Source organism: Girardinichthys multiradiatus, chromosome 24 (assembly GCF_021462225.1).
Source record: "Girardinichthys multiradiatus isolate DD_20200921_A chromosome 24, DD_fGirMul_XY1, whole genome shotgun sequence".
NCBI classification, from domain to species: domain Eukaryota; kingdom Metazoa; phylum Chordata; class Actinopteri; order Cyprinodontiformes; family Goodeidae; genus Girardinichthys; species Girardinichthys multiradiatus.
Genome location: NC_061816.1, coordinates 25819040 through 25830636, shown reverse-complemented (window position 1 = coordinate 25830636; position 11597 = coordinate 25819040). Strand labels below are relative to the sequence as shown.

The 11597-nt window shown below is 39.3% G+C and overlaps 1 protein-coding gene across 1 annotated transcript in view; it reads left to right on the top strand.

Moving 5' to 3' along the window:
* The first annotated feature begins 1619 nt into the window (after positions 1 to 1619).
* Positions 1620 to 11597, top strand: part of LOC124861270 (pseudouridine 5'-phosphatase) — a 72239-nt gene continuing 62261 nt past the window's right edge. Inside the window, exons 1-3 of the mRNA XM_047354844.1 lie at positions 1620 to 1777; positions 4925 to 5143; positions 10836 to 11065. Of these exons, the coding sequence (XP_047210800.1) occupies positions 1681 to 1777; positions 4925 to 5143; positions 10836 to 11065 (546 nt within the window). The 5' untranslated portion in view covers positions 1620 to 1680. The remainder of the gene's footprint in view (positions 1778 to 4924; positions 5144 to 10835; positions 11066 to 11597) is intronic.

Here is an 11597-nt window from a genome sequence, read left to right as displayed (position 1 = left end):
AAATAGAAATGAAAATGCAGATAAAATACACAAGTAAAAGTGCGGGATCAAGTCCTGGCAATGTGAAGAAGGTCAGTGTTGGAAGAACAGAGCGCACATGAAAGACAGTGAAGGGTTAGAAGGTCTTTTAAATAAGATGGCGCATCACCATGCAGGCACTGAAAGGTAAGCAGAGAGATTTTGAACCGGGGGGAGTCCACTTCTCCTGTGGATTTTGATGGGGAGACCTTTTGTGATGACCTCTCTTTCTCAGCCAACTGGCCGGTTGTTTCTGCTGGAGCTGTTGGAGGCAGCGTTATCATTGTTGTTGATACTCCATGTTCTCTGCTGAAGGTCGAAGCTGCTGGCGGATTATTTATTGCATAGAAGAAATTAGATGTGAGACGTCTGGCTCCTGGCTTGTTCAAGCAGAAACCATCTTGCTTGAAGAGTTATCTTTTTTCCCAAAAAATATTAAAGTTGTCGATGAAGTTCACAGGTGTGGTAGCACATGTTTTTTTCAACCACTTATTAATCATCAGAAGTCTCAAAAAAATCTCATCTCCACAGAAAAGCTGAGAACCTTGATATCGAGACCTCCAACAATATTCAGAAGACGGTGCCAATCATAACTTCTGTGTTTTTCTTGTTGCAGAAGTTTTTAATCCCATCCACAGCTGTGTTGCCCACTATTAGGGGTCTTGGTCTGGTGGGGTGCTTTTTCTCTGGCAATTTAAGAGAAGACTGTTTTAGAATGAATGTTGTTCTCAACCCATTTATTGTTCTCAGAAGATGGATCATTGTCCTGGATTTCATTCTGTAGTGGAGCAAATCTGTTTTGGAGGGAACTCCATTATTTCCAGCTGTCTCACTCCTATCAGTTGTTGTGACAGCAGCTCGCTGTCGAAGTCTCCTTTTCCCAGGGGAAATGGGGGCATTTCTCTGTAATTCTGGCCATTCTAATTTATTTAATTGCTGAGATCTTCCAGTGAGTCGTCCACCTTGATTTTTTGGGCATGCCCCTAAAACATGCCAGGGGGGGTCTCCCGGTAGGTTTATTCTCAGTGTTCTGATTGCCGGCAGAGTTGTTGAGCTGGCTGTCACTGTTTGGGATCACAGGCAGAGTTGAATCATCGCTTTACCCCATATTCACCTCCACATTCACTGCTAGTTGGTGGATTTTCATCTCCAAAACAGCCAATTTCTGTAAAACTGTGTCCTCTGTGGTGAAAGGAGGCATGTTGTGCTGATTAGCTGGCATCAACTTGTCATTTTTTCGAGTTAGATTATAAAAACATCAAAATCCTTTAGAAAAAATTAAATAAAAATAATAATAATTTTTGGGAGTCCCTGGTAAGAAGTAGTTTTAGTCCAATATTTCCGTAATTTTGACAAAGAGATAACAAGTTAGGAGTAAAAGAGTGCAAGCAAGCAGGGAGCTTAGGAGAAAAGCGTCTGAGCAGGCAGAGAGCCGGAAGTAGAAAGGGGTAAGTGCGAGGTGAGAGTGGTGAGGGATGATCGAATTGTCTGGATCTTATTGTGGAAGAAGGAGAGAAATTTCATTTCATTTCAGATGTCATTGGTAGGTTCAATGATTAATAAAAAACAAAGAACCGCTCTAAGACTCGAGTGCTATCGTTCAAGGTACAGGAGCCGTTCTGAGGCATCGATTCGTTTGTGAACGTCACGTCATTGGTGCGCATGCGCGGAGCTGACGCGGAACGAAACATGTCGACTTCAGTCTGCATCTACAAACCTGCGACCCATGTTATCTTCGACATGGATGGATTATTGCTCGGTATTCAACTTGTTGATCCTCTGTTTTGTTTCTATATGCGGCTTCTCTTGAACCGATCCTCCTGTTGATCTGCAGTTCGTTCTCACTGTGTCTACAGCCGTGAAGAGTTCATCTAACGAACCTCGTTGGAAAAAATGGGTTTTTATGACGTTTTTGCACATAATCAACGTAACACATCGTATCAAATATGATGGCCAGAATATATTCTGTGTTTAAAAGTAACAAGGAATTCGGCTGACATTTTATGAAGCAATCAGCGCTAGAAAGTACAAATATCTATGTTTAGGTAAGGAAGCTGGATAACTTGCTGAAGTTTCATTTCTGATCTAGAGTTATATCTTCATGAATTATAATAAGATAGGGCTGCCCTTTCAGTTATATAATTCGGTAAGTGAAACTCTTATAATAGTTAAAGATTAATAATTATAGCTTACCAGCAGGGTTACAAGGCTGCCAGTGAGTGCTTGTCCATGGGCTGTACAGTATCTGCATTCAGTACTAGGTCTGAGCTCCTTCTGCATGGTGATCAGGAAGCCCTAGTTGCTTTGATACCGGTTTTCAGGTCTTTGCACTTTTGGTTCTGGCTACTCACATCTTCTTGACAATAGGTCAGGCCAGTTTGCTGGTGTTTCCATGGTGATCAGGTATCAATACTGCTGCCCGATACCACTGGAAAATCAAGTCATTTCCATAAAGGTTGTCAGCAGACGGAAGCATTAAGTGCTTTAAAATGTCCTAGTATATTGCTGCACTGACTTTGGACTTGATAAAACCCAGTTGACCAACACCAGCAGATGACAGGTCTCCCAAAATAATGACCGAGGAAACTTCACACTAGACCTTGGAGCTTGGACTTTGTCTGTCCGCTCTTCTTCCATACTGTTGAACTTTGACTTCCAAATGCGAAGCAGAATGTACTTTCATCTGTGAGGGAATTATGTGCACCTTTTTTCCTTTTGCCACATTTTTTATTCCACTCAAATTTACATTAACTTACTTGGATACAGCACTCTGAACAGCCAGCTTTTTTATCAGTGATCTTTTGTGGCTTACCCTAGTTGTGGAAGGTGGCAGTGGTCGTCTGCTGGACATCTTTCAAGTCAGCAGTCTTCTTCATGATTGTGATGACCATAGCAGAACATTGCTCATCTGTAGAGGGTTGTGGAAATCAAAAACCTTTTATTATTTCTGGATAAATGTGTTTTGGGCTTTCATTAGTTCAAATAAATCACTGTGCTTGTAATGTGTATATATGTAATATGAGTTTCACTTTTGAAATTACAAAAATAAATGAGCTTTTACATGTAATCCTACTTTAAGGAGGTGCAGCTCTAACCTAATTCTAAGGCAGTACAATGCCATAAAACATCATAAGGGTGATGGAATTCAGTCTAGAATAATAAAACTGTGAAAAAGCCCTTTAGTTTATTACTACACAGAAGTTATGAAGCAGATGAACACTGTTGTTTGGGGCTAACATGTAGCTAGTTGTCCTATTTTTGGTGCTTCCAAATAATTTTGTATCTTTTCACACTACCACTTTCTTTTTTCTATTGATTACCCAAAACACTGCCAGATAAAGGTTTTAAAAGGGATGCAGCCTTCTTTAGTGCTAATGCAACTTAGCTGGCCAGATAGACTGTCCTCATTAGAAGACTTTCGCCAACATATTTTGCCAAGTCATAAAACCCCGTCTTTTCATTCTTCAGAAAATGAGTCTCTAACATAGATTCTGATTAAATTTACGAATTGTTTTGGTATAGTTGAAATTAAAACCTATATGATTAAAAAAAATGGTAACATATTCCCATCTTCCAGTAAGTCATTGGATTTTGTAGTTTTAGTTTTTTGTGTAACACAAATACCACCAGACTAGTCATAATTCTTTAAAAAAAATATGGTCTCCTGGGACAGATAAGACTGCATCCTGGCTGCTGGCCTTGAGCTTGACATGTCTGCCACAATCAAGCAATAATAAGCCAAATTTAACAGCAATAGATAATTTTTCAATGGAAAGGGGGATACTTTGCATCATTGGCCTTGTAGTTTTATCAGCATAACACAGATTCTTCACAGAGAATTACAAAACAGGGAACAAATTAATGCAGCCAGCATGTATCTCCCCCAAAGAAAATTTAGAAGAAGGAATGGCACGAATAAGTGGGAGTCAAATATAATTTAAGGCTTAGTCTGGACTTTTAATCAGATGCCAGAGAAGATCTGGAGTACTCTGAATTTAGTCTGGCCGTCTGAAGCTGATACTGAGTTAGATCTCTCTGAAGCCATAGTTTGGAGCTGGGAAAGAAATCAGTCCCCTGCTGTTCCAAGTTAGAAAACTTTGGGAGTTTGTGTTTGTGCTAACTGCTATTAGTAATACAAGCTAATAAATATTTCTCTCCATATTATACATTCAAACACAAAAGGAAAATGTTCACAAATATAATTTATTTTACACTATTATGTGCTTCTAGGTTAAAGAGATACAAACATTCAAAAGAGTGAAGATAATGTAAGTGCTGCCAATTTTTCTTATGTTCTATATGCTCGGCAGCCATGTTGGATGCAAAACTCAGTCTTATTTCTGACTTCAGAGGGCGTTCTTGGTGTTTTCTGACTGATAACTCCGGTAAAGTTCCCCCACCCTCAAACTCTTGCCGCACACTGCTGGCTACTCAGCTGGCTTACAAAAAAGACAAATTGGACTGTTTAAAACTTTAGTGTTGGGCAGTTATTGTATGGAAACTAAGAGAGCTCCACATATCACTCTTTAAGCTAATGCTTTTGAAAAGCTGCATCATGTCTTCAAAGCCACTGTCTTCAGATGAAGCAGACAGTCCAACCCAGTAACCAGCCTGCTTTACTTGAGTTTCTCTACCAAGAGCAGAACAGTTATATTATTCTTTATAATAATCATTTAATAAACTGCAACTAAATAATTTTTTTTGGCAAAGTCTGCATTTTTAAATCAAATAAATAAATGGTACTTTAAAAATCTTGGTATATGGGTTGCTGATTTTTTAATTTATGTAAATTTACACATTGACTCCCCTGAAACTAGGTTGTGGCAGCAAACCAAATGTCTATTTTATGTTTAATCCTAAGCAGCACTTTAAATACCATCTTTTGTCCTATTTTGTCTTATTGCAGACACAGAGCGGCTTTACACAGTGTCTTTCCAGGAAATATGCGACCGCTTTGGAAAGCAGTATACATGGGATGTGAAGTCATCTGTGATGGGAAAAAAGGCCCTGGATGCTGCCCAGATTATTTGTGATTCTTTGGAACTTCCCATGACAGCTGAGGAACTTCTGAAGGAAAGCAGGCAAATACAGGAAAGGATCTTTCTGTCGGCCAAACTCATGCCAGGTATGCCTTATTTACCTCTCCCATTGCTTCATGTTTTAAACCTTCCAATAAAGAATAGTAACAGCAACACACGTTTCCACCAGCAGATCTCCACATGGGTTACTGAACAGGATAACAGCACGTGCTTACATGTTGGTACATTTCCTTGCAAAACTATTCAAACCCCTGGTTTTTCACATTTTATTGTCATGTAATCACAACTTCAATGTCCTTTATTGGATTTTATGTGATAGACGCAACACAAACTACAGATCTTCATAAACCTTTGCACGTGAAAGAAACCAACACCGTACATTACGCTAGACACACCATCTTTACAGTGGAACATGATGGTGGCAGCTACATGCTGTTGGGTCAGAGTTGATGGGAAGATGGATGGAGCTAAATCCAGAACATCCCGGGAACCTGTTAGAGCCTGCAGAAGACTTGACAATGGGGTGGGGGTTCACTTTCCAGCAGGACAATGACCCTAATCATACAGCCAGGGATACAATGGAAGGGTTTAGATCAAAGCATATTATTGAGTTAGAATGGCCTTGTCAATGTCCGGACCTAAATCTGAGATTCTGCAGCAAGATTGCAACACGGGTTTTCACAGATATAATAATAATAATAATGACAATAGATTTAATTTGTAAAGCACTTTACATTTCCAACAAAATCTCAAAGTGCTACAGTCAATAAAAAGAGAAAAACAACTAATAAAAGATGCTCTACATGCAATCTGACGGTTTTATGCCGGAGATACAATATGATGGTTTAGATTAAAGACAAGGTCTGTGCTGGTAATCTAGTCTCAGCTTTACCAGCATGACCAAAGCTGGACTCGGTTACCCCTGGTAACAACAGAAATGGGTGTGGAGCAGAAATATAGATATGCAGCTGAAACCAACTATTTTTGTACGCTGTATAAAAAGAGACAAAATCTTTTTTTTTAAATTGGACTATATATTCCGTGTTTTAGGTCAGGCAGGATTAACACATTTATTACTACTTATTAAATAACAGAATATTGAACGGAGTATGTGGGAGCATGATTCTCCAAGCATCATATGTCTTCCTACACCATTAAAACAAAAGGCCGATATGCAGTAGTGTGAAGGGATATCAGCATTTAATCAAATTTCCTTTTAAATTGTCTGACTGTCTGAAATGTGTTGAGTTTTTGGCCCATTCTTCCTGAAAGAATTGGTGGAAGTGGGAGGATGTTTGCTTTTGAAAAACATTAGTTTTCATTTTTAGTGATTACTTTTTCCTGGGTGGAGCAATAAATAACACACAACTTGAGAGATTGGTTTATAAAAACATGTTGCTGCCACCAACATGCAGCCATCAGTGGATTTTGTTTAAAAAATGATTTCCGCACGTAGGTTTCTCATCCCCTACTTAAATATCCTGAAGCTCATTTTTCTAAACTTTTCAATGTAAGATATGGCCATTTCAATAGATTAATTTATTGTTTGGCTTTTTAAACACGTCTACCAAGGCTTGCAAATAAATGTGGCTGGCACTAAATATATTTAATCTTTCAAAAGTTTGAGCTTCTGTGAATTAGAAAAAACAATCCCTGAAGCTGTATGTTTTGGATTCATTCCACATTGGTAGTACAGTGCCTTGTGAATGTATTCGGCCCCCTTGAACTGGTCAACCTCTTGCCACATTTCAGGCTTCAAACATAAAGATATAAAATTCTAATTTTTTGTGAAGAATCAACAACAAGTGGGACACAATCATGAAGTGGAATGAAATTTATTGGATGTGTCAAACTTTTTTAACAAATAAAAAACTGAAGTGGGGCGTGCAAAATTATTCAGCCCCTTTGCGTTAATACTTTGTAGCGCCACCCTTTGCTCCAATTACAGCTGCAAGTCGCTTGGGGTATGTCTCTATCAGTTTTGCACATCGAGAGACTGAAATTCTTGCCCATTATTCCTTGCAAAACAGCTCGAGCTCAGTGAGGTTGGATGGAGAGCGTTCGTGAACATCAGTCTTCAGCTCTTTCCACAGATTCTCGATTGGGTTCAGGTCTGGACTTTGACTTCGCCATTCCAACACCTGGATACGTTTATTTGTGAACCATTCCATTGTAGATGTGGCTTTATGTTTTGGATCATTGTCTTGTTGGAAGATAAATCTCTGTCCCAGTCTCAGGTCTCTTGCAGACTCCAACAGGTTTTCTTCCAGAATGGTCCTGTATTTGGACCCATCCATCTTCCCATCAATTTTGACCATCTTCCCTGTCCCTGCTGATGAAAAGCAGGCCCAAACCATGATGCTGCCACCACCATGTTTGACAGTGGGAATGGTGTGTTCAGGGTGATGAGCTGTGTTGCTTTTACTCCAAACATATCGTTTTGCATTGTGGCCAAACAGTTTGATTTTGGTTTTATCTGACCAGAGCACCTTCTTCCACATGTTTGGTGTGTCTTCCAGGTGGCTTGTGGTAAACTTTAAACGAGACTTTTTATGGATATCTTTGAGAAATGGCTTTCTTCTTGCCAGTCTTCCATAAAGGCCAGATTTGTGCAGTGTACGACTGATTGTTGTCCTATGGACAGACTCTCCCACCTCAGCTGTAGATCTCTGCAGTTCATCCAGAGTGATCATGGGCCTCTTGGCTGCATCTCTGATCAGTCTTCTCCTTGTTCGAGATGAAAGTTTAGAGGGACGGCCGGGTCTTGGTAGATTTGCAGTGGTCTGATACTCCTTCCATTTCAATATGATTGGTTGTACAGAGCTCCTTGGGATGTTTAAAGCTTGGGAAATCTTTTTGTATCCAAATTAGAGGGTGACACAGGAGTGGATTTTCTCTCCTGTCCCATCCCGCTCCCACAGAAAAATGTCTTGTCCCATCTCAATCCCAGGCCAGCATAACGAAAAAAATCCTGTCCCGTCCCACTCCTGGTAAATTGACTCCCACTCCCATCCCACTCCCATTCAGAACAACTCCCACTCCTGTGCCACTCCCATTTTTGTTTTCTTCATTTAGTCTTTTGGCAATTTCTTTCTTTGAAGGACCAGTTAGGTCCCTGTTTTTAGTTGTAGTAAAGGCCAGTTAAAGTAAGAATAATAATAATAATGAAGAAATAATAAAATATCAAACAAGGTGTTGACCATGCCTATCTTAGTTGAATAAACAAAATGTACCTAGTTGTATTTTACTTATTTATTAAGTGATCGTTTCCTTTGAACAATTACATCACTTTTATGTTTCAAGTTGCTGAAACGAAAGAAAAATGCACCTAGTAAGAGAACTGTACTTGGTGAACAAAAGGGCAAAAAGGCAAAACCTTCATAATTTAGAAACTGTACCTCAATGGTTCACAGCCCTGGTCCTCAGGGACCTCTTCCCTGCAGGTTTTAGATGTGTGTCTGATCCAGAACACCTGATTCAAATTCTGACATGACCTCCTATACAGGCATCAAGAATGGAGGGTCAAACTGGACAAAATTAATACAATAAAATCATCATTAAATAAATAAATGTTGTGAATGTCCCATAAGTGAAGTAAATGTAACATGAAAGAAATGTAACATTAAATGTGCCATTAAATTAAAGGTACCATTTATTTATTTAATACATCATTAGAAACAATAAATGTACTATTATATCATGAAATGGACTATTATGCAATTAAATGTGCCACTGAATAATTAAGTATAATTTTAAAGACGACATGACGTAATTAGTGGTACACTTAATATTTAATGATGTATTAAATAAATTGTACATTTAATGGTACATTCAATTTTTTTCTATTTCACAACATATTTATTTAATATCTTCCCTTGATGAAGAATTTCTACGGAGTCCGCGAGGGGACATGGGGGATTTGTTTTCTCTTTTGTGTCCCCACGCAATAGTCTTTGCGTTATTTCGCAATACTTTGTGGGATAGTTTCCAAACCAGATAACTGCAAAAATGAAACAAACACTACACCCGTTTTGAGATTTATTGAGTTTTATTTTGAAATCAGCCTTAAATAAAATTATCTTCAAATCAGACTAAAAGACAGTTTTTATCCACAAGCTGTCAAACAAACTACTGAACTCTGAACAATAATACTGCACAAAACCACATCTGTGACACTTTGTTTGCTTATTACTGCTGCAGGATGTGTACTTTTTTTTGTACGCCATTAGTGTTTTTGTTTTTATTGTGATTTGAACGGTTCTTCTTATCCTAAGCATTTTATCGCATTGTTGACTGCGTGTTAACCTGCATATGACAAATAAACCATATCAATCACATATCAGTGCTGTTTGTTTTATGAGCAGTTTGTCATCTGTGCTGTTGCTCCAAAATGCCGAACGCAAAAGTATTGCGTGGAGATGCAAAGTAAATAAATTTCCCCATGTCCCCTCACGGGCTTCCGTACCTTACCTCTTAAATCTTTAGTGCCCATGCAGGAGTTTTGTTGGTCAGATGAGACTTGACACGTGATGGTACTTTTGGTTTGATGAATGAAGAGATGCTGGGCTGATTCAATCCAGAATCTGTCTTACAAGTGTCCCTTAATCACTGGTGTCCTTGATTACGACTAAACACGTTTTACAAGCAGCAGACTGCGTGTTAACACCGCTACATTCAACTCTCCTGAAGTTCGGTAATATTTGTGACTTTCCTGTCAGCTCTATGAGTTTAATAAATAAGTCCTTATTTCTGACTTTACGTTGCAAATCCAATTTTACCAGGTCCAGTTCTCCACCTGCGTTTGCTCCCTCCATCCTGAACGCAGGTGGAAAACATCACTCAGAAGCACTGTTGGCTTGTGGGTCGTGTAGTTCGTTTGACTCGCATTATAGTATAGGCTTCTTGGAAAAAACTACACAATGGCGGCGTCGATCCAAGTTTTTTTTTCTTAAAGTTTATAACAAAGTCTCAGTTTTACATTTCCAAAGACAATTGATCCTAGTTTCTTTTCCTCCTATTGGTTAGCTCCCGCTCCCGTCTGCTCCCGTTCATTTTTTGTCCTGTACCGTCCCAATCACGTGATCTTTACTGATGCTGTCTCCCGTCCCGCGGGATTCCCGTGGGACTCCCAAAAAAATGTCAGCCTCTAATCCAAATCCGACTTTAAACGTCTCCACAACAGTACCTCGGACCTGCCTGGTGTGTTCCTTGGTCTTCATGATGCTCTCTGCGCTTTGAACAGAACCCTGAGACTATCACAGAGCAGGTGCATTTATATGGAGACTTGATTACACACAGGTGGATTCTATTTATCATCATCAGTCATTTGGGACAACATTGGATCATTCAGAGATCTTCACTGAACTTCTGGAGTGAGTTTGCTGCACTGAAAGCAAAGGTTGCCGAATAATATTGCACGCCCCACTTTTCAGTTTTTTATTTGTTAAAAAGGTTTGACACATCCAATAAATTTCATTCCACTTCACGATTGTGTCCCACTTGTTGATTCTTCACAAAAAATTAGAATTTTATATCTTTATGTTTGAAGCCTGAAATGTGGAAAGAGGTTGAAAAGTTCAAGGGGGCCGAGTACTTTCACAAGGCACTGTAAATCAATAAAGGCCCCAAATTAATATGCCTCTCTGGCTCCTGATGAGTGGACAAAATAATCTGACCAGAACTGTAAATTGACATTAAGACTGTCATTGATGTGGATGATTTCCTGTTTTGTCTCATATAAGTCTGACGTGATCTGTCATTTTGCTATCTATGCACCAGGTGTGGAGAAACTTGTGAAACATCTGAAGAAGCACAATATCCCGATAGCCGTGGCAACCAGCTCAGCTGGGGTGACATTCAAACTAAAAACCAGTGCACACAAAGACTTTTTTGCACTGTTTGAGCACATTGTTCTTGGCGACGATCCTGATGTAAAGAATGGCAAACCTCAACCTGACTCCTTTCTAGTGTGTGCCAGCAGATTCAACCCCCCAGCCTCCCCAGAGAGGGTAAGAACTACAGACTGCAGATAAATCTGTGTCAGACTTTCTTTTCATGCATTGAAAATTGAAAGACCAGGTAATGATGTTATGGCTTTGTAAGCTTCTGATAGGTTAATTCAGTATATCTAAGTTACATGGAGGTTCACCTCTGGATATATATTTTAAGGCAACACCTCAAACACTCTGCTTCCTCTGTTTTCATGGGCAAAACAAAATCCCCCCAAATAGCAGGAGGAGCTCTTGAATCCAGTATTAAATCACTGCATAGCTTAAGTTTCCACCTTTATATTCAGTTGTAAACAGCAAGTGATTCGTCAGGCAACATACTGTTCAGGAATGCGACTCTGTGTCCCAGGATAAATGGGTTCTGGTCTGAAATGTTTTAGTCAGCCCCAGAACAAAAGCTCATTATCCACAGCCATTACTTGAAAAGCAACATGAAAAGCCAAATTACAGTTTCTGAATGCACTAAGTGACAAAGAGCTTAAATGTTTCGAGACATGGTTTGATCAAAGTATAATGAAAGTGTTTAAACATA